At 37.4% G+C, this 23,637-nt stretch overlaps 1 protein-coding gene across 3 annotated transcripts in view; it reads left to right on the top strand.

The window, feature by feature from the left end:
* PTPN2 (protein tyrosine phosphatase non-receptor type 2) overlaps window positions 1–23,637 on the top strand; it is a 94,734-nt gene that overhangs the window by 67,758 nt on the left and 3,339 nt on the right. The window contains exons 8-10 of one of the 3 annotated variants that reach the window (XM_054694228.1): window positions 15,719–15,900; window positions 20,093–20,194; window positions 20,984–21,072. In XM_054694228.1, coding sequence (XP_054550203.1) covers window positions 15,719–15,900; window positions 20,093–20,194; window positions 20,984–21,068 — 369 coding nt within the window. In that variant the 3' untranslated portion in view covers window positions 21,069–21,072. Of the gene's footprint in view, window positions 1–15,718; window positions 15,901–20,092; window positions 20,964–20,983; window positions 21,073–23,637 lie in introns of those variants that run through there. The other 2 variants (XM_037508879.1, XM_037508878.2) reach the window with 2 other exon arrangements.

The following is a 23,637-nucleotide window of genomic DNA, read 5'->3' as shown; positions in this document are numbered from 1 at the left end:
TCACTCCTTCCACTTTAAATTTTTTTCAAGTTTTGATTCTTTAGTTTTAGAAAACATATGTACTTTGGGGATCTTTTTTAGAAGAGATGAATTTTATGGACACATTTTTTATGGTCCTCATTATTAATATAACTTCACTTTGTGGCTTGGAACATTTTTTCTGTCCCAATTTATCTGACATGGTGTAGCCATTAGATTTTCAGTTTCGCATCATTACCATCCCATTCAAACCTAAGGCATTTTCTGCTCCTATTTCAGATAAGGTGTTGGAAAGGTCGCTGTATTTTTGAAACAGTGCTTAGGACAAAACATCCTGTTGCCATTTTGAGGAGTCACTCTCCTCAGAAATAATCTTAGCGAGACTCAGATAATTTATGTGGAGCTGTGAAATTATTATAAAAGTAATGAGAACTTGCTGGGTAGAAAAGAATTCAAAGAAATTTTAAATACAGCATCTGAAAATGGAAGTCCTCATTAACTCATCAACCCCAAATTTGTAACCATTTTGGCATGTATGAATTCTTTTAGAATTGTATTTACAGATATGAATTTATTTTACATATTTGTTTCTGCTCCTTAAACTCTTAATACTGTAGTCTGTACTGTTGAACACTTGACATATGATTAGTCTGACTCCAGATCTATTTAAAATGTAAAATGTGCACCAGATTTTGAAAATTGAATATATGGAAAAATGTGTAAAATATCTCAGTAATTTAAAAAATATTGATTATATTTTCAAATGACAATATTTTTTTAAAAAGTTAAAATTTGGTTTTTTTAGCCCGGCTTCTAGACATTTTAAAATTAAATATGTGGCTCACATATTTCACTGCTATACTAGAACCTTCCTTCACTTAGAAATCTAGACCAATAAAGTTCCCTGAAATGTGTGTCTTTTTTTTTTTTTTTTTTTTTTTTTTTTTTTAAAGAACTCATCCCCTAATACACACCATTCATTACACTCCTTCTACCCTGCTGCTACCCCTCCTTCTGGTAAACCTCATTTCTGCTGTCAGTGTCCATTAGTTTATTTTGTTTTGTCTGTTTATCTGCTTAGCTACTTTGTATTGTACATGTTGGTGAAATCATCTAATATTTGTCTTCATCTTTCTATTTCATTTCACATAATCCCCTCCACTTCCTTCCATTTTGCTGCAAATGGCAAAATTTCCTCTTTCCTTATAGCTGAATAGTATCCGTGTGTGTGTGTGTGTGTGTGTGTGTGTGTGTACACATACTCCACATCTTTTTTATCCAGTTATCTATCGGTAGGCACTTAGGTTCCTTCCATTTATTAGTGACTGTAAATAATGTTGAAATAAACATTGTGGTCTTACTAGCTTCAAGTTGATTTCATGTTCTTTGTATATATACCTGAAAGTGGGATAGCTGGATCATATGGTAGTTCTATTTTTATTGTTTTGAAGAAGTCCCATACTGCTATCCAAAATGGCTGCACCAATTTGTATTCCCACCAACATAGTATAAAGTGATTTGCATTTCCCTAATAAAAAGTTATGATGAACACATTTGCATGTCTGTTGGCCATCTGTATCTCTTCTTTAGAAAGTGTTTATTCAGATCTGCCTGGTTTTCCACTGGGTTATTTGGGTTTTTGCTTTTGTTTTTGTTAAATTGGATTAGTTCTTTTTATTTTTTTATTTTTATTTTTTAAGATTTATTTATTTATTTATACAAGCACTGGGTACAGTCAGAAGCGCGGGAGGGTGAGAGAATTTACCAGAGCCAGAGGGGAGAGCAGAGCAGGCAGACTGACAAAGTACACTGCTGAGGGGCGGCAGGGGAGGTCTGCACGCCATGTGGGACCCTCGCCGGTGGGCGGGGATCGAACCGGCCCTGCAGAGGCTGCTGGCAGCTTCGAAGCCCAGCGCTCAACTGCTGAGCCACTGGGGAGGCCCTGGATTAGTTCTTTTTATATCTCAAATATTAACCCCTTATCAGATGTGTGATGTGCAGATGTCTTCTCCCATTCAATAGGCTGTCATTTTAGTTTAGTGATACTTTCTTTTGCTATGCAAAAGCTTTCAGGTTGATATAGTCCCATTTTTTTCAACTTTTGTTTTCATTTCCTTCATTGTTGGGGTTGACTGCCTAAAGACATCTCTGTATTTAAGGTCATGGAATGTATCACCTAGGGTTTTTTCTGTGTATTTTATAGTTTCAGGTCTTCTGTCAAAATCTTTATAATCCATTTTTCTGTTTGTTTTTATTTTATTTTTTTATTTAAATATTTTATTTTATATAATTCTTACATCTTTTTTCATCTTTGCACAATGTATGCATTTTCATTTTTGTTATATTCCCCATAGTTGCACCCCCTCCCCTTATTTTGACTCTAGTCCTTCCTTTTCCCACCCTCCCCGCCCCCCCCACCGTGTGTCTCTGGTTTATAGTTAGTTGCTTGTTGATTTTGATTTTTACTTTGTATTGATTAGTCTTTTTTTTTTTTTTAAGATGTATTTTTATTTATTTATTTATACAAGCACTGGGTACAGTCAGAAGCGCGGAGGGTGAGAGAATTCACCAGAGCCAGAGCGGGGAGCAGAGCAGACAGAAGGACCGAAGCACACTGCTGAGGGGAGCAGTGGGCGGCAGGAGAGGTCTGCGCACCATGTGGGACCCTCCTCCGGTGGCCAGGGAGCAGCCAGGGATCGAACCGTCTCAGCAGAGGCTGCGGGCAGCTTCGCAACCTGGCCTCAACCCCTGCGCCACCAGGGAGGCCCTTGATTAGTCTTTTTCCTGGTCTCTTATTTAGGTTTTCTAAATTCCTGCTATGAGTAAGACCATCCGGTATTTTTCTTTTTCTTTCTGACTTATTTCACTGAGCATGATCCCTTCTAGCGCCATCCATTTTGCTGCATACTGCATGTGTTTATCCTTTTTGATTTCTGGGTAATATTCCATTGTGTATATGTACCACATCTTCTTGATCCAGTTACCTATTTTTGGGCATTTGGGTTGCTTCCATAGCTTTAATCCATTTTAAATATAATTTTGTGTACTGGTTTAGAGAGTGATCTGGTTTCATTCTTTTACATGTGACTGCCAATTTTCCCAGCACCATTTTTTAAGAAATTTTCCTTTATTGTATGGTCATGACTCCTTGTCATAAATTAGGTGTTGATAAATGTGTGAATTTATTTTTGGGCTCTTAATTTTGTTCCATTGATGTGTATGTCTATTTTTAGACCAATATCATGCTGTTTTAATTACTGTTGTTTTATAAACTAGTTTAAAATTGGGTAGTATGATGCTGCCATTTTTTTCTCCCTCAAAATTGCTTTAGCTTATTGGAGATCTTTTGTGGTTTCGTGTAAATTTTACTATTTTTTGTTCTGTTTTCTTGGAAAATATCATTAGAATTTGTATAGGCATTACATCAAATATTTATATTGCTTTTAATGCTGCTAATTACATTTTGACTATATTAATTCTCTCTATGCATGAACAATGGATTTCCTTCTACCTCTCTGGGCCTTATTCTGTATCTTTTTAATAGTGTCTTACAGGTTTTGTTGTATAGCTTTACCTCCATTGTCTTATTTATTCCTAGGTAGCTCATTCTTTTTGATCCAGTTATTAATATGATTATTTTCTTAATCTCTTTCACTTCACTCTTTATTTGCATGAGAATACATGTGCAAATTTTTGCAGATTAATTTTTGTGTATTAATTTTGTAGCCTACCATTTTACTCATTTATGGTTTCTGATAGTTTTTTAGTGGTGACTTAGGGTTTTCTCTATCCACTGTATCATCTGCTAATAATGATTAATTTCACATTTTATTTTCCAATCTGGATTCCTTTCATTTCTTTTTGTCTAGTGGCTCTAGCAAAAACCTCTAATGCTAAATTAAACAAAAGTGGTGAAAGTAGATATCCTTTACTTGTTCCTAATCTTAAAGGAGAAACTTTTCAGGCTTTCCCCATTGAGTAGAATGTTGACTATGGGTTTCTAGTATGTGGCCTTTACAATGTTGATGAATGTTCCTTTTATACTCACTTTGTTAAGGATTTTTATCATAAATGCCACCATAGCTTGTCAGATGCTTTTTTCTGTATTTGTTGATATGCTCTATGATTTTTGTCCTATGGTTGGTACAGTATATTACTTCCCATAATGCTAAACCATCCTTGAGTAAACCCCACTTGATCATGGTGTATGATTCTTTTAATGTACTGTTGAATTTGGTTTATTAGTGTTGAGAATTTTCACATCCGAGTTCATCAGAGATACTTGTGTTTAGTTTTCTTTCTTATTTGGTATTTACTTATGTCCGGGGGTCTACAGGCTCTGACAGTCCTTACCTCAGATGAGCTCTCTACACTGTATGTGTCTAGGACTGTGGAATGCCTCAAGCACCCCTTGAGGCAGGGGGTCTGTTCCAAGTGTCTTTCACTCATACTAAGCCTTCTTCTGAGGTTCCAGGGCCTGGGTGCTTTAAACTCTGATCAGAAGGAGTAAACAGGTAAGAGTTTTTTTAGCAGTGTCACCAGGCTCAGGTTTTGCATAACACTGAAACCAGTCTTAGGGAGGAACCTGTATCTACAGGACCACAGATGAACTTCTTCCCACTCACAAGTTCCTCTAACCAAACCAAAGAATTTTACTCAAACTTTTTCAGAGAGAAAGGGGAATACTTCCTAACACCCTCTGGCTCGGATTCTTTGATTGATTTCTAGAAGTATGGTGTCTGCCCTTGCCAGCCTCTGCCTTCTCCCCATGTTCAGCTGCTATTTTTACTCCTTTCAACCCTATCAATTTCTAGAGGTAGGCCCCCTCCATTTTTCACATTTTTCACTGGAGAGTTTGTGTGCCAAACTCTCCAGTGCAGTTCCCAGTGTCTAGTCCCCGATATATTTATAAACCCTTAAGTTACCACAAAGAAAAGTCTCAGTATCATTGCTACCCCTCCCTCTCTTGGGTTCAGTTGCCCCAGGATCATTCCAAGGAAAATATTTTTAATAAATTGAATTTTTTCCTACCCTCTCTGCTGTGTCGCTTTACCTCATCAAATTAATGTTCTTCCACTTGACCTTCAGTGACTGTTGTTTTTTGGTTGTATATTTTGTTGCATGTGTGGGGAAGAGGTGTCTTTAGTCTTCATCCATCTTGTCAGAACTCTCCCCTGCTATCTTCAATCATCAAGCTTTACTGTTACAAAGAACTAAAGTTACCTTGTTAATGTAAAAACCCCAAGTTGAATGAATACAACCTTAGCCCATATAAGTATCTCTTTTGACATCAAATGAAGGATGTTATAACAATTTATAAAAAGACTCTTTTTTTCTGTCTGTACATTTGCCTTCTCCTTTTAAAGTGCCTCTAATTTAAAGGGAAAGTATTTATAAGAAGGAAAAAAGGCCACTCTTTCTATTAAGCATGATGACAGCTCCTGAATCTTTTGTCTCTGAGAACTATCTGTTCCATAGCACCCAACCCATGTAATTCATTTTTCTCTGGTACTTTTTCTAAAGGGGAGTTCCACCTTCAATCTTAATTTAGGTTTATATGGGGCAAGTAGTATTTTCAGTATTGGACACATTTTTGTTAGGTTTTCTATGAAAATTCTGACATATGTGCTTTGAAGTGGTTTAGAACCTGGCAGGGTAAAGGAGATAAACATGGAATTAATATTCACATTCTTGGCTTCTCCAGTCAGCAGTGACCAGCCCGGGCAGGTGATTTGGGAATACCTGCCTGCTTATATGTCACAGGGAAAGCCAAGTTGAGTGAGTTTGCTGCCCAGAAACATGAAGCAATGACATTGGCTTTTTTTTCCCCCTTCACTAGCATTAATTATCTCCACCCAACTAGTACTTTTCTTATTGACAGATTCTGAATTGATGCACATTCTGGAAGGTAGTCCACTGAGACTTGACTGTTGGCATCACCTTGTTGAGTTTTGCTCAAGTATAAAGCCAAGTTGTGATTAGACCTCAATGAAGAATGGAAACTAAAAATTGATCAGCATAAATTCTGAAACAGTGTAACATTGGTATATAAACAAGGGAAAGGAAGAAAAACGGATGCAGTCATCTAATGTGAAAACATCTTACTCTTATAGTCCCTTCTAGTAGTATTATGACTACTGGCAAAATACTCCTTATGGATAAGATTTAAGTTCTATTAGGTCCTTGCTGAGGAGATTCAGTTCCACCCCATTTTTCAAATTATGTTCAGAGACTTCTTTCTCTGAGGTCTGCTTCCTCTCTAGCCTCATCTCTCAGGGTCAGTCTCTACATGTTCTTCCCCTTCTAGCCAGTTGTACCAAACTACTCACTGTCTTCCAAATACAACAAATTACAGAATTTCATATTCTCCGGTTTTTTTCAATCAACTATTTTAAAACAAATTAGAGTTAAATTAACTGTTTCTTAATAATATCTGGGAAAGGTGAAATAATATCTGGACTGGCAAAAAGCCATTTTGTTTTTAATTCCTGTTGTATGATAGTGAGACAAATCAGAAACTAGTTTTATCAGTGTGTTGATGAATTTTCCAGAGATTTTTTTTTTTTTTTTATTTTTATACAGAAAAACTAGGGTATAGACCAGCATTGCAGGGGGTGAAAGGATTCACTAGAGGCAGAGTGGGGAGCAGAACAGGTGGATTTAATGAAATAAACTGCTAAGGGGAACAGGGGGCAAGACAGGAGAGGTCTGCTGCGCCATGTGACTTAGCTCCCAGCTGGGGTTCAAACTCAGGCCATATTGGTGATATCACTGAGACTTAATCCCTAGACCATCTGGGAGGCCCCTTCCAGGAATTTTTTAAAAATATATATAATACAAAAAATAAATAAATAAATATGTATAATACAAACATTGTTTTTAACAAAGTACCAGAGTACCTCCAGGCAATTAGTATTCTGTAAGTTCAAAAAATGTGCATTTTTATGTTATAGTGGTAGTGTTCAAGCACTAAGTTACAGAGTGCCTTATTCATTAGTTCCAAGACTCTGTTTACATGGCAGGATCTTCCAAGAGGTCCACTCCTATCTATTATCAAGTCACCAATGACCCTAACTGCTACCTTCTCTACCACTCTCATTACTGGCAGAGAGATGGATGGTTGTGTTCCCAACCTTCAAAGGACTTGGAGAAGCAAGAGTCCCCTTGCCTGGGTTATACTTGCCTTCTCATACCCTGGACTGTACTTTTCAGTGCCTTCACCATTCAGGGGCCTAGATAGATATACCTTGCACCACTTCTTCCTCAGCCTCTCTCCCTTGGAATGGTGGCAGTGAGGGCAAAGGAAGTTAATTAACATTTACTAGATCTGATGGTAGGCCCTTTCAGATGTCATCTCATTAATCACCACTACAGGCTCTGAGGTAGGTGAAGGCACTCCTGTTTAATAGATGTAGAAAATGGGATCTCTTAGTATAAATCTTGCCTTTTATTATCACTTATTTTGAAGTCCAGGCATGCTGGAGAAGTGTTCTCCTAGTCTGTTAGTGGACTGCTAGTTATCTGGAGCTGCTAGTATACCTGGGATAAAGTCCTCTGGCACCATGGAGATCTCACCATTCGTTTCCATTGCCCTAGATAGTGGCAAGGAATTCAGAAACTTGATCAATTCAAGTGCTATCTTGGCCACTCCTTCTGGTGTTACAAACTTATAGATTGGGAGTCCAGCAAAATCTTAACTTTGGCAAAAATCTTTTTCTTGTGACTAATATTTTAGTGAGGACAGAGTGAGAGACTTGTCTCAAATGTTTACTACCTATATATTAATAAAATTTGTATACTGATACACATAAATATTAAATGCTTTTTATTTTAAATTTAGAACTTGAAATACACATACTAGAAGAGGTGACTTTTTTTAATATTTTATTTTACATAATTCTAACATCATTTTTCATCTTTGCACAATGTATGCATTTTCATTATGGTTATATTCCCCATACAATTGCACACCCCCCCCTTATTTTGACTCTAGTCCTTCCTTTCCCCACCCCTCCCTCTCCCCCTGCCCCCCGTAGTGTGTCTCTGGTTTATAGTTGCTTGTAGATTTTGATTTTTACTTTGTATTGATTAGTCTTTTTCCTGGTCTCTTTAGGTTTTCTAAATTCCTGCTATGAGTAAGACCATCCGGTATTTTTCTTTTTCTTTCGGATTTATTTCACTGAGCATGATCCCTTCTAGATCCATCCATGTTGCTGCAAACTGCATGTGTTTATCTTTTTTGATTTCTGGGTAATATTCCATTATGTATATGTACCACATCTTCTTGATCCAGTCATCTGTTTTTGGGCATTTGGGTTGTTTCCATAGCTTAGCTATTATTGTAAATAGTGCTGCTATAAAGATAGGCATACAGGTGCCCTTTGGAATTACTGTTTCTGTGTCCTTTGGGTAAATACCTAGGAGTGGAATTGCTGGATCATATGGAAGCTCTATGTTTAGTAGTTCAAGAAATCTCCACACAGCTCTCCATAGTGGTTGGACCAATTTGCACTCCCACCAGCAGTGCAGGAGAGTTCCTTTTTCTCCACAACCTCGCCAACATATGTTGTTGCTAGTTTTTTTAATATGTGCCATTCTCACTAGTGTAAGGTGGTATCTCATTGTAGTTTTGATTTGCATTTCCCTAATTACAAGTGATGTTGAACATTTTTTCATATGCCTGTTGACCATTTGCATTTCCTCTTCAGAGAAGTTTCTTTTTAGCTCTTCTGCCCATTTTTTGACAGGATTATTTTCTTTGTTTTTGTTGAGTCTCATCAGCTCTTTGTAGATTTTTGTGATCAGTCCTTTATCATTAGTGTTGTCTGCAAAAATTTTCTCCCAGTCAGTGGGGTTTCTCTTTGTTTTGATTATTGTCTCTTTTGCTGTGCAGAAGCTCTTTAATTTGATGTAGTCCCAGCTGTTTATCTTTGCCTTCGCTATACTGCTTTGGGTGATGTCTGTAAAGATGTCTTTGATGTGCATATCATGTAGTGTTTTGCTTATACTTCTATATATTTTATGGTTTCAGGTCTTATGTCTAGTTCTTTAATCTATTTTGAGTTGGTTTTTGTGTATGGTGTGAGGTAGTGGTCAAGCTTTATTCTTTTGCATGTAGCGACCCAGTTTTCCCAGCACCATTTATTGAACAAACTTTCTTTGCTCCAGTGAGTATTCTTTGCTCCTTTGCCAAAGATTAGTTGACCATAAATCTGTGGGTTTATATCTGGATTTTCTGTTTGATTCCATTGGTCTGTGTGTCTGTTCTTGTTCCAATACCATGCAGTTTTGATGATTATGGCTTTGTAGTATAGTTTGAAGTCTGGGAGTGTGATGCCTCCATTCCCTTCTTTTTTTCAGAAGAGCTTTGGCTATTCGGGGTTTTTTGTGATTCCATATGAATTTCATCAATAATTGTTCTATTTCTTTGAAGAATGACATTGAAATTTTGATTGGAATAGCATTGAATCTGTAGATTGCTTTTGGTAGGATGGCCATTTTGATAATGTTAATTCTTCCAATCCATGAGCAGGGGATGTCTTTCCATTTCTTTGTGTCTTCTATTTCTTTTAACAGTGCTTTATAGTTTTCTTTGTATAGGTCCTTTATCTCCTTTGTTAGATTTATTCCCAAGTATTTGATTTTTTTTTGTTTCAATAATAAACGGGATTTTTTTTTATTTTTTTCTTCTTCAGATTTATTGTTTGTGTATAGGAAGGCTACTGATTTTTGCGTGTTAATTTTGTATCCTACCACTTCACTAAATTGATTGATTAGTTGAATTCGTTTTTCTGTGGAGTTTTTGGGGTTCTCTATGTATATTATCATATCTGCAAATAATGATAGTTTGACTTCTTCTTTTCCTATTTGGATTCCTTGTATGTCTTTCTCTTGTCTTATTGCTCTGGCTAGGACTTCCAGTACTATATTGAAAAGCAGTGGTGAGAGTGGACATCCTTGTCTTGTTCCAGATCTCAATGGAAATGCTTTCAGCTTTTCACCATTGGGAATGATACTGGCTGTTGGCTTGTCGTAATGGCTTTTATGATGTTGAGGTATGTTCCTTGTATCCCAAGAACTTCAAAGGCTTTTATCATGAATGGGTGTTGTACTTTGTCAAAAGCTTTCTTAGCATCTATTGATATTATCATATGGTTTTTATATTTCTTTTTGTTGATGTGTTGGGTGACGTTGATTGATTTTCAGATGTTGAACCATCCTTGTGTCCCTGGAATGAGTCCTACTTGGTCGTGGTGAATTATCTTATGGATCCATTGTTGGATTCCGATAGCTAAAATTTTATTGACGATTTTTGCATCAGTGTTCATTAAAGAGATTGGCCTGTAGTTTTCTTGTTTGGTGTTGTCCTTGTTCTGTTTGGGTATTAATGTAATGTTGGCTTCATAGAACGTGTTTGGTATTGTCCCTTCCTTCTCAGTTTTTTGGAAGAGTTTGTGAAGGATAGGCACTAATTCGTCTCTGAATGTTTGGTAGAATTCATTGTAAATCCGTCAGGTTCTGGGCTTTTGTTTTTAGGGAGTTTTTTGATTACCATTTCAATTTCGCTGATGTAATTGGTTTGTTTAGGTGTTCTGTTTCTTCTTTATCTAGCTTTGGGTGATTGTAGAGTTGTAGGAATTAGTACATCTCTTCTAGATTGTTGAACTTGTTTGCATATACTTTTCATAGTAGTTTCTGATTATTCTTTTGATTTCTGCTGTGTCCATTGTGATTTCTCCTCTTTCATTTGTGATCTTGTTTATTTGTGCTTTCTCCCGTTTTTCCTTTGTGAGCCTGGCTAGGGGTTTGTCTCTCTTATTTATTTTGTCGAAGAACCAGCTTTTGGCTTTATTGATCTTTTGGATTTTTTTTTAGTTTCAATTTCATTTATTTCTGCTTTGGTTTTTATTATTTCTTCTACTGGTTTTAGGGGTTTTTTGTTGTTCTTTTTCTAGATCTTTGAGATTAGGTTGTTTCTTTGAGTTCTTTCTTGTTTCTTTTCCCAGAGTTCTTTAGTTCCTCCATTAATTCTTTGATCTCCTGCATTTCTTTTATTTCCCTCTTTAGGGACTCTATTTCCTTCTTCTGATCTATCACTTTTTTAATCATGGCAATTTTAAATTCTCTTTCTGGAAGGCTCAGAAGTTCTTCCAAGTTGCTGTCGTTGCAATCTGGGGAGTGGTTTTCTTTTTGTGGTGTGCTTCTTTCCTGAGGAGTTGTTAGGTTGCGTGTGGTTCTTCTACTCCCTACTGTCTGTTTTCTAATTTGTCGTATGCGTTGGGACACTGTGTTGCTCGGACTGACTGGCATCTTGGGTGAACTTCTCCGCTCCCCTCTGGCTCTTCCAGGAGCCATCTCTGTCTTCTGGGGGAGCTTTCTGCTGGTTTTAGGCAGTTTTTACTGAAGAAATGTCCCTGTTCTAAAATGGCGAAGCGGGATGCAGTCCCTGCGCCTCCGGTTTCAGGCACACTCTTCTGCGCCCCCGGTCTGCCCCGGACGTGGGTGCCTGCTCCCTCTGTGGGCTCAGACTGCTGGTCGGAAGGGGCCTGGCGTGGGGTGGGCTAACTTCCCGGCTGGCCACTGGGTCCTCCAGAAGCCTTCTGCCCTTTTCAAGCAGTCTTAAGAAATTTCCTGTTCTATGGGGTGTTAGTGACTTTTTTTTCCTGGTCGCTAGGTGGCGCCAGAGATCTCTCCTATTGTCCTTGGGGGGCTGTTTTTCGCCCCCCCCACCCCGTGGGACAGGGAACAGAGCGGGAATGGTAGGGTAAACCTCAACAGCTTTGGGGTGCTGTGTCTGCCTTGTGCCCCACCGTCGTGGGGAACCCACGCCCCTAATTTCGTGCCCCGGGTCTCAGTTCAAAGCCCTCAGGTCCAGGACGCAGGCTGTAGCCCAGTTCAGTGGCGCGGGAATGGCGCCTTTTGCACCCCGCTCCCGTGCCTGGGCGCCTGGTTCCTGCTTACTCAGGGAGGGACCTTCACCTCAGTGAGGACCTCCGCGCGTCTCCCCGCAAGCCTAGGTCGCAGGCGCGGGGACCTGGGCCGCTGCGATCCCGGTCCGCGTTTTCTTTTCAAGCGCGCCAAGCGCGCTGCTTTCCCGCGCAAGCTTACCGGCAGCCCTGGCTGTGTGCACGTCTCCCGGGGTCTTTGTTCTTCTCTAATGGCGCCCGGAGCCGTTCGCTCACCGCCGCGGTGAATCCTGCAGGGTTCGCCTCAGCTCCCGTTCACGGGGTGTGGTGGCTGCAATAGTTCCTTTCCACTCCCAGTCCCGCTTGCTGCGTCGTTTGTTCTTGTTGGCCGTTTTGGTTTGTTGTTTTCCTCCTCTCTGCCGGTCGGAGAGTGCCGCCTCTGTGGGCGGGGGAGGGGAGCAGGGTTCTGCGCTTCCCTCCCTTCTAGTCCTCTTTTATGGCCACTTCTTCGGGTAGTTTGCTGGAGTCACCCTTTTATCTTCCGTGTCCCAGTTCTCTCTGGGACCTGCCGCTTTTCCTCCCTATTAACTTTTTTTAATGGGAGATCTTACTCGCAGCGTCTCCTCGCCGCCATGTTGCTCCTCTTTCTTGTTTCTTTATGTGAGCCTCTACTGCTATATATTTTCCTCTTATTACTGCTTTTGCTGCATCGCATACATTTAGGAAATTGGTGTCCTCCTTGTCATTCAACTCAAAGAATTTTTGAATTTCTTCTTTGATCTCCTCATTAGTCCAGTGGTCTTCCAGTAGTGTGGGTTTCAATCTCCATGAGGTAGGAGAGTACCTTGCCTTCTTTTTATGGTTTATTTCTAGCTTGATGCCTTCATGGTCAGAAAAGATGGTTGGTATGATTTCAATCTTGGTGTATCTGTTGATGTTTGTCTTGTGTCCCTGTATGTGATCGATCCTAGAGAATGATCTGTGTGCGCTTGAGAAAAATGTGTACTCAGATTTTTTTGGGTTTAGTGTTCTATAGATGTCTGTTAAGCCCAGGCGCTCTAGAATCCTTATTTAGAGCTTTAGTGTCTTAACTTATTTTTTATCTCGTTTATCTATCCATTGTTGATAGTGGTGTGTTGAAGTCTCCCACTATGCATGTGTTTTCTCTGATGTCTGTTTTCAGAGATGACAATAGTTGTCTGATATATTTTGGTGCTCCTTCGTTTGGTGAGTATATGTTAATGAGTGTTATTTCTTCTTGAAGTATTGTCCCCTTGATCATAATGTAGTGACCATTGGGGTCTCTTTTTATCTTTTTGAGTTTGAAATCTGTTTTATCTGATAGAAGTATAGCTGTTCCTGCTTTCTTTTTTGGTCCATTTCCTTATAGGATTGTTTTCCATCCTTTAACTTTGAGTCTATTTTTGTCTTTTGTAGCTAAATGTGTTTCCTGGAGACAGCAAAAAGTTGGGTTTTGTTTCTTAATCCAGGCTGCAACTCTGTGTCTTTTCATGAAGAGTTTAGTCCATTTACATTTAGTGTTAATATTGATATGTTACATCTGTATTTGCCATTCTGTTTGTCTTTCCTCTGGTTTTATTTATTTATTCTTTTAATAACTTTTTTTTTTTGGCCTTTCGTTGTTATTCATCCCTCTGTTGGTTCTGGCTTTAGGACTCCTTGTAGTATTTTTTGGAGTGGGGGTTTAGTCGTAATGAAATTCCAGAGTTTCTGTTTGTCTGGGAAGGTCCTTATTCTTTCTTCATAGAGAAAGGAAAGTTTTGCGGGATAGAGTTTGCTTGGTTGCATTTGTTGTCTTGGAGCCTGTTGACCATGTCCCTCCACTCTCTCCTTGCCCGTAGCGTTTCTTCAGAGAAGTCTGATGTCAGTCTGATTGGTTTTCCTTTGAATGTTATCTGTTTCTTCCCTCTTGCCAGCTTCATTATTTTTTCCTTGTTGGATTCTTGTATCTTGCTGTATTTTTCCTTTCGTCATGGAAGTTTCATGTTCTTCTTGCTTCTTGTATGTCTGTTTTCATCTCCTTCATGTTTGGGAAGTTCTCTTCAATTATTTCCTTGAATATTTTCTCTGTTCCTACGTCTCTCTCCTCTCTTTCTGGGATTCCTAGAACTCTTATATTTCCTTTCCTCATGGAGTCAGATAGTTCCCGAAGTCTTTCTTCTTTCTTTTTCCTTCGTACTTCTCTTTCCTTTTCTGTTTTGGTTCTTTTTATTTCTGTGTCTTCAGGAATACTTATTTGTACTTCCATTTCATCTATTCTGCTTTCATTGCTTTTCCCAGAGTTCTTTAGCGCCTCCATTGATTCTTTGATCTCTTGCATTTTTTTTTACTTCCTACTTTAGGAACTCAATTTCAGTCTTCTGATCGTTATTTTTCCCTTGTCATATTTTACTTTTTTCAGATTTTTAATCATGGCAGTTTTAAATTCTCTTTGTGGAAGGATCAGAAGTTCTTCCAAGTCACTGTCGTTGCAATGTGGTGGGTGGTTTTCTTTTGTGGTGCGTCTTTTTCCTGAGGAGTTGCTAGGTTATATGTAGTTTTTCTTCTCCCTGCTGCCTGTTTTCTAATTTGCCGTATGCGTTGGGATACTGTGTCGCTGGACCTGGCCAGCATCTTTTTGGTGTGCTTTTTGTGGGGTTTCGGAAACTGGTGGTTCAAACAAGTCAAATACTGTTAAGCCAGAGCTCTAGTGAGGCAGTGGTACTTTGAGTATGTTAATGGTCGCTGTTACAGAATATCTCCTCCTCCTGTGTTTAATTACAAAGGTGTGTCCTGAAGTCCCACAAACTTCCCTGGATGTGGGGCAGCTGGATTGCACTCTGGGTTCCAAATCACTGGATGCCCCTCTGGGCTCCAACTTCCTGCCAGGCAGGACCAGGCTTGTGGGGGCCTTCAGTTCACCTCTGACTGCGCAGGGAACCTTCTCCCTCTGGCTCCGCGGGTAGCCTTCTGCCAGTTTCAAGCAGTCTTTATTGAAGAAAGGTCCCTGTTCTAAAATGGCGATGTGGAGACGCACTCCCCTGCGCATCCAGTCTGCCCCGGCCATGGGTGCCCACTACCCCTCTGGGCTCCGACTGCTGGCCAGAAGGTGCCTGGCATGGGCAAACTTCCCAGCTCACCTGTGGCTCCGCCGGGAGCCTTCTGCCGGTTTCATGCAGTCTTTATTGAAGAAAGGTCCCTGTTCTAAAATGGTGATGCGAAGCACAGTTTACAATAGCTAAGCTTTGGAAACAACCCAAATGCCCAAAAATAGATGACTGGATCAAGAAGATGTGGTACATTTACACCATGGAATATTACTCAGCATTCAAAAAAAGATAAACACATGCAATTTGCAGCAACATGGATGGCGCTGGAAGGGATCATGCTCAGCGAAATAAGCCAGAAAGAAAAAGAAAAATACCGGATGGTCTCACTCATAGCAGGAATCTAGAAAACTTAAATAAGGGACCAGGAAAATGAATAACTATAAGAAAGTGAAAATCAAAATCAACAAACATCTATGAACCAGAGACACTCTATGGGGTGTGGGGGGCGGGAAGGGGAGGGATTGGGGTCAAAATAAGGGGGTTGCAATTGTATGGGGAGTATAAAAATAAAATTTATTAAAAAAAATAATAAAATAAAATGGTGATGCAGAGACGCACTCCCCTGCGTGCCCGGTCTGCCCTGAGGTGACATTCTTTTTCATTCATCAAAGGGTTTTAAGATCAATATCAAATTTCCATCAATAAATCCTTTTTTTTTTTTAATTTAAGAAAAGCCAAAATTATAGTGTTTGCATTTGTTTATTGTCTCCCTTCCCAACCTAGAAACGGTGGAAAGAACTTTCTAAGGAAGACTTATGTCCTGCTTTTGATCATTCACCAACCAAAATAATGACTGAAAAATATAATGGGAACAGGATAGGCCTAGAAGAAGAAAAACTGACGGGTGACAAATATACAGGATTATCTTCTAAAATGCAAGATGCTATGGAGGAGAACAGTGAGAGGTAAGCTGGCTGCAATAACGTGGTTGAAAAGATGAGAATTTTTATTTTATTAAGTTCAATGGATATGAATATAGGCCCCCTCTTTTAAACTTAATGTACCTATTATTTTTTACCTAAGAGTATTTAGGTATGTGAGTTTTCATGTGATTGATGTGTGTGTTTTCAGTCCTTTTAAGAAACCAATAATTACAAGGAGAAGTCAGTTTGAAAATGCTTTAAAACAATACTAAATTGAGTGCAGAAGTTAGTGTGATTTGATACTAATATGTATACTGTGGTACAATAAATAAATTATGTAAATCACTTGTCATTTGTACAGTTATCTTAGGGTTTGTACTAAAGTAATAATGTATGGGGTTGTCAGAAAAGTCTTGACACATTTTTGCTAGAAAAAAATAGTCATGACTTTTGCAACAACCCAATAATTGCAAATATGCATGCCTTTAGTAAGATTATAAAGTATTTAAGTGAATATTTAAACAATTCAATTATTAAAAGAGGAAAAAATCTTTTTCAAGAAAACCCATAAAATGCTGCTTTATGCTTTTTGAGTTTTGAATCCAAATAAAAGAGTAAGTTGTTTCAGGTTGGCTGAACATAGCAAATCAGGAAAACCACTCACAAGTTGCAGAGTGATTGCCAAAGGTGTTTTATTTGGGAGGGGCCAAGGGATATGTCCATATATGTTATAGGTAACTTCTTCCATCCAAGATAGATTACAGCAGGGTTTGAAAGTAGAGGGATTGTCCCAATGGGAAAGTGAGGATTGTGAGCAGAGAGGACTAAATAAGGGAGCAAAGTTAGAGGAAAGTTATAGCATAAAATATAGATTACCCAGGAATCCTTTATTCTTCTGTCCCAATAAATTTTAATACTGATCTTTAGCTTTGCATTAGAGATGCTAATAAATCTAAATCTTATGGGAAGAATTTCAGTATGATATTTTATTCTTTTTTATTAAATATCCTCCAAATTAGGTCATATTCTTATAATCATGAAATCAATTTAGTGACTTACAAAAAGCATTGTTTTAAATAATAGAATGTAATAAATAGAAGTTGGAGTCTAAGGCAATAAAATATATCAAGCATCACAAATAGTAATATAAAGTTTGTGTGTTTACATACATACTCTTTATATACATAAATGTGTGAGTGTGCTGTGTGCACACACGAACATATGTACAGTCACTCAGTTTCGATGGTAAAATATTTCCTGCAGTAGGTTGCTGTCAAGGTTTGAAAACTAGTATTTCCCAGAGCACTGTGATTGGAGAACAATTTGGATAAATGAAAAGGCACATGAACCTACTCCTGTGTATTTAAATAGTGTAAAGTGAGTCTGTTGAAACATGTAATGGCAGTAGTCGGCTGTGCTACTGTGTGAGTAATGTCACTCTTCCATTGCCAAGGGACACAGGACTCTTCCATTAAGACATTTCCTTTATAGCCTAAACTGTAAAAACATAAGGGGAAACCCAGCCAAGTCACACTTGGCAAGGTATATTATGCAGACATAGCTTCCTGAGGCCCAGCTAGATTGAAAAGGATCTGACTTTGTCATATATTGGGAATAATCCTTTACATCTTGGGGATTGTTTTCTTAGTAAAAAGCATCCCTTGGTATTTGTGTTCATTCCATTCTTGAAAACATGCATAGTTATTTTGGGAACGTAAGCACCCATTTCCATTATTTTATATGGAATAATTGTGTTCTGAGCTCAGTTGGTATCCCCAAATATAATAAAAATCTTCCTACTCTCATATATACCCAGTTATTTAAAGCTCCAATAATATAATCATGTAACGCCCAGTATGCTCATAATTGGGTTTATATGGTAAACTACATTACTGTTCTATACTGGATTAAAATTATAATTGTCTCCTGTATTACAATGAAAGGAAAAAATGAAATATATTAAAGATTTCATCTAAATTGGAACCTAATTGATGGTAGCTCCAGGCTCCTGGCAGAAGCAAATCTAGGTACCTATGAAAGACTAGCCCCATGGGTGGGAGCTTTATATATATTTGTTTATTTTATATGTGTTTTGCATGCACTTGAATACAACTTAAAATTATTTTACTGGTGAATTCACACATTATTTGCCATAGTGAATTTTTATCTCACAGAGTGAATTCTGAGTAATAATATTTACAAGTCATTATAGGAAATGTTTAGGTTAAGTTTGGAGCCAAAGATACTTGTGTGTGTGATAAGTAAAAGTGAAAAAGATATTAGAAAGCACTATAGCACTTAAACAAAATATATTTAAATTGCAAATATATTGCGGAAGGTGAAGCAAAAACCCAAATTAGAAACAAAAATTGTTACTATAAATTAAGAATAGAAGCATTTTTTTTCAAGATTTATTTGTTTATGCATACGAGAACTGGGGTGTAGACCAGAGAGGTACAGGGGATGAGAGGATTCACCAGAGGGAGTGGGGAGTAGAAAAGACAGACCTACTAAAATCTTACACTGCTGAGGGGAGCAACGGGCAAGACAGGAGAGGTCTGCTGTGGTTGGCTTGGGGACACTTGATTGAGTGTGTCTTTAACCCCTGCACCACCAGGGAGGTCCTCGAAGCATTTTTTAGGAAATGAAAGGCACTTAGAGGAATTGAAATGAAAGGCCCAGAGAAAATAGAACATTTCAGTAGAGAAGCAAATTTGAAGAAAAGCTAAGGACCGCTTGGGCAGGAGCAAAGTTGTACATAGCAGGATGCTGAAAGATTTTTGTGTAGATATAAGTTTTCAGTTGCCTCAGGTGTATACCTAGAAATGTAACTGCTGAGTCATACAATAACTATATGTTTAATATTTTGAGGAACTGCCAAACAGTTTTCCACAGTAGCTATAGCATTTTACAATACCACTAGCAATACCTGAAAAGTCCTATATTCCAACAATATTTAGCATTAATAAAGTCCTCTAAAATATTTTACAGTATTTTAATTTCTCTGTTTAAAAAAATGCACCTTATAACTTAAAAAATAAAACACTTTAGTGAGATAATTTACATACCATAAAATTCATTCATTTAAAGTGTACTGTTTAATGGATTTTAATATGTTTAGAGTTAGGTAGTCATCACCATAATCTTATTTTGGAACATTTTCATCAACCCAAACTCTAGCTATTTTAAAAAAAAGAGATCCATTTGAGGATCTTGCATTGTATTTGGTTGATGCGATTACTTAGTCTCCTTCAGCCTGAAACTGCTTGCCACCTTTTTTTTCTTAACAGCATTTTTGCAGCTTCTAAACCAGCTCCTTCTTAAAAAAGCCCTACAATCATGATTGTTCCTCATGATTACATTCAGACAAAATGTTTTGACCAGGAAAAAAGTTGGCTTTTAGTGTAGTAGACATCGAGGAGGATTTTAAGGTGTTTAAGGTTATTTTAAGTGATTGGGTTGTTGGAAAAATTGTGGCACGTTTTTGCTTGAAAAACAGAAAAAATACATCATGACTTTTCTGACAACCTATAATATATGATCAAAATTATGCTTTAGAAAAATTACATTAGCTATTTTTAATTTGGAGGCAGGGAAACATTAATTTTGCTGTAATATAAGCAATACGTGAAAAGAGGGGATTGATTTTGTGCAATTTTTAAAGGAAAGAAATTCTAACAAATGTTGCCATTGGCCAGTCTTTCATATGTAGTCCTAGAGCTGTATATCTTGGGAGTCAAAGAGCTTCTGTTAGAACAAAAATATTGTAGTGAATAGGAAAATGGAAACAGGCCACATATGGACAAACAGAACAGTGGGCACTCCCACAGCAGAATATTTAGGAACATTTTAAATAGATAGCTTTTGTCAGGGGCCTTTGAAAAATCAGTCTTAAATACCAAAAGAGATCAGACACTGGAGAACACACATGTCTTCCTATTTCTGCTAGAAAGAAGGTAAATTGACAGCTATAGTTCATGTTTCAAGACAAGAAAGCACCATGTTTTCAGGTCCTGCTGAAAGTGTGAAATAAGAAACTACATAATTTGTCACTGAACTAGCAGAGTACATCCCTAGATCATTTAGAATATTGAGGCTTATATCTTTTTATTCCAATATTTGAATGAGTTAAACTGTGTGTGTATGTGTGTGCGGTTTTTACTTGTGCTATGAGATCCTCTGAATTAATGAAATTAAGTCCTATTCTTCTTTTTATTTGTTTTCCTTTACATAGTGTTTTAAGGAAACGTATCCGAGAGGACAGAAAAGCTAATACAGCTCACAAGGTGCAGCAGATGAAACAGAGGCTAAATGAGACTGAACGAAAAAGAAAAAGGTGGTTATATTGGCAACCTATTCTCACTAAGATGGGGTTTGTGTCAGTCATTTTGGTTGGCGCTTTTGTTGGCTGGACACTGTTTATTCAGCAAGCTCTCCTATAATTAATTAATTTTGCCCAATAAGCTTCTGCACTAGTAGCTAATAGTGTTGCATTAATTACAAGGGTTTGTCTCTTAACAAACTCCTCATTCCCCCAAAAACAGTGCAATAGAATAGACACCAACCAGAGAAGTGATGTATTCAGTCCCAGCCCAACATCTCAGGATGCTGCTCCCAAACTGTAAATGGCTACCTAAAATAAAGACTTTAATGCTTGTTTAAAACTGGTACATTTTGCAACTGTATTCATACATGTTAGGCATAATACTTCACCGGACCAGACTGAAAAATCCTTTATCACAGGATTTGTTTTTGGAGGCTATTTGGATTTTAACCTGCACTTGATAAAAGCAATAAATATTATGGTTTTATCTACATTATTACTAGAAAGTAAAATGATCTTTAAATAATGTGTGTATTGTATAATGTACTATTGATATGGGCATCAACATTTTATATTCTTAAACATTTCAGGGTGTATACATTTTATAAGTATTTAATCTTTTGTAGTTAAATAAACTTTTTAAAAGCTCAATTTGAAAAATATGTAACCATAAAAAAAATAAAGTGTATGTTGATTCAATTGTGCTGGATACATTTTCCTAAAGAAAAATTTAATATGAGCAGTTAGAATTCTGAATAAGCAATTTTTACTTTATATTTGCATTTCTTTTATGTTTTACAGTTTTCCCAATTTTAAAAAGAAAAACAAAGAAACAAAAATTTTCCCTAAAAATAACTTTGAAGGAAAATTCTCCTTACTGGCATAGTCAGGTAACAGTTGGTTAAGACTTTGTAAAGAAATCGGTTTCTGTAAAGCCCATTATTAATACTGTCTATTTTCATGAAAATTTTGATGCAATTATCCTAATTTGCAATTGGGGTAAATCATGATTTAGGAAATAAATATAAGGAGAAGTTATATTTCAAGTTACTAGTCTGAAGTTTTGAAGTAAAAATATTTCCAGGTTCTTTCTTCAGTAATAATTTACTTAAATAAATAGTATGATGATGTATAAACCTTACATTGTCCCTTTAACTTCTTAATGGGTGTTTTTAAAATATATTGTTTATTGAATTTAACTGCTCATTTAAGTGCTAGCTTTCTTCAGATCCCAACATTCCCTTCAGTGTTAATTTGTTTGACTTTAACTAGTTGTTAAAATTTTAAGTTACTGAAATAATGAAATCACATTATTGTGGTTTTCAAACTCTGCTCTTTGGATTTCTAAGCAGTCACCAAGAGGTGCTGGGGAAGACTCTAAGCTACCGACCTTTGCTTTCAGCCAGACTATCTCTGTTTTATGTTTTATATACTATATAAGATTTCTGCATGAAGCAAAAGTATTTGAAGGGGACAGTTGCAGTTTTAAAAGCAGTTTGAAAACCATTGGTATAGCTATTTTGAGTCAATGTGAGTAACCTTTCTGAATGTGTTAAATTATGCTGAAAATGTGAAAGCAGGATGTAGGTGGTACTACATATTAAATAAGATTTGTATAACTTGTCCTGTGTCCTAATTCAGTATTACTGTGTCCTTTAACCTTTAAATGGAAAGGAGGTAAGAGGGAACTTTCTTTACATCTGTCTGCATTAAACCTATGCTCAGGACTTAAGACCCTTACATTTTAGGTCACTGTTGGTTTAAAATCTTTCTTTCCAAATTGCCTTGGTTTATCTTTACTAAAATTCAGTTTGTTAGATAGATAGAACATGTTATGTTATGGATAGATAGAACATGTTAAATTTCTATTGAAGACAGCCTTGCTTTAAACAAAAAGGTAAAGATTTCTTATAGGAAACAAATTATAATAACCATACACGCATGGCCCCTTTGCAGGGTGAGTTGGACTCAATATTTCAACTTTACTTTTTGTCTGCCTTTGGTATTTCTGGGTGGTGTTTCTTGTAAGTGTTCAGGATAGTGAACAATTAGTGATGAACTTCTCTAAGAATTAATCATCTTTCCTCCTCCAAGCAGATCCTTACAGATAGTGTTGTTTTTGCCAGTAAAAATTTTGGTGGATGCCATGTACTAATTATTTAAAATTCTAGTTTAAAATAAACTAGAATTGGATGGTACGAAGTAAAAAATGAATATTGATTTAAAAAGCAATTTGGGACATGGAATAATAATCCAGTTTTATGTCCATTCCTTCTATGCTTTCAGCATCAATTCAGGGTGATGGTGACTACCATTTACTGTGCCAGGCACTATGCTAAGAGTTTTTTATAATATTATTCTGTTTAATCCGCACATCAAATTTTTAAGGTAGGTGTCAATGATAGCAATTGTTAAGCCATAATCTGCCCAAGACTTGACATTTCTGTATCCTTTTGTGGAACTATCATTGAAAAAGTCTCATATGGATAGTATATTTTAGAACAAGGTAATTCTCAAAGACTTATCTTCTGTAAGTCATTTCCCTCTTAGATTGTATAAATAGACCCAGATCACCCAATTATAACTATTTTATTCACTATTACACCCTCTTTTTTAATGAATCCTTGTGATTTCCTAAGTTCCTGCCTGCATATTGTGCAGTTTTAATTATTCTGCTTTGATTTTTACTTTAAGATACAGATCTTCTAGAGATTTTTTTTTCCCATGTAGTCTGTTACAAACCCAATACCATTACATGTATCTCTCATTTCTTCCTGTGTTCCAGCATAAGTCTTGGAATCGCTCCTTAAACAGGGCCTTATTTTTTCTTCCAGTTAGTTCTTGTAGGTCAGTAGGGCAGAGAATATAAAAGAAGGATATTGCTGTCACTCTGCAGTGCACTTAACCAGGGGGGGCAGGGTAGCTGAGGTCAGAACTTGATGTGTCCCTCCCTGCCTGGAACTGAGTACATAGCAGACCCGTCTGTGCTGTGTTCTCATTTGTCCACTGCCAACAACTAAGTCCTTTTTACTTTAAGCAGCCCTTATTTGACTTTCACTTACTTAGATGGTTGTGACAGAAAAAGATGACAGATAAAACTTTGAAAAATAGAATCATAATATCTTCCCACCTAATTAAGTTCTCCTGACTTAACAATACCGATTTTGGTCATTCCTGGATGATTATTCTGGGAGTTGGCCTGTTTTCCTTCATCTTTTTTCCCAGTTCATGTTTGGACTTGATTCCATTTTTTCTTATTCCTGTCTTCAACTGAATCAGAAGCTGTTTATGGGACAAAAATACCAACAGCCACTACAACAGTGGATAATTAGGAATTACAGCTACTTCCTCTTCCATTGAAGATGTTGAGTGTTACGGTGTCAAGGTGGGGAGACACTCGGGTTGTGTAAGTCTCACAACACCTGCTCAGGTGGGAAGCCTCAGCCGGACACTGC

This window comes from Talpa occidentalis, unplaced genomic scaffold, assembly GCF_014898055.3.
Source record: "Talpa occidentalis isolate TD23 unplaced genomic scaffold, MPIMG_talOcc4v2.1 talOcc4.13, whole genome shotgun sequence".
NCBI classification, from domain to species: domain Eukaryota; kingdom Metazoa; phylum Chordata; class Mammalia; order Eulipotyphla; family Talpidae; genus Talpa; species Talpa occidentalis.
The sequence above is the reverse complement of the archived record's forward strand: the minus strand, read 5'-3'. Positions and strand labels throughout refer to the sequence as shown.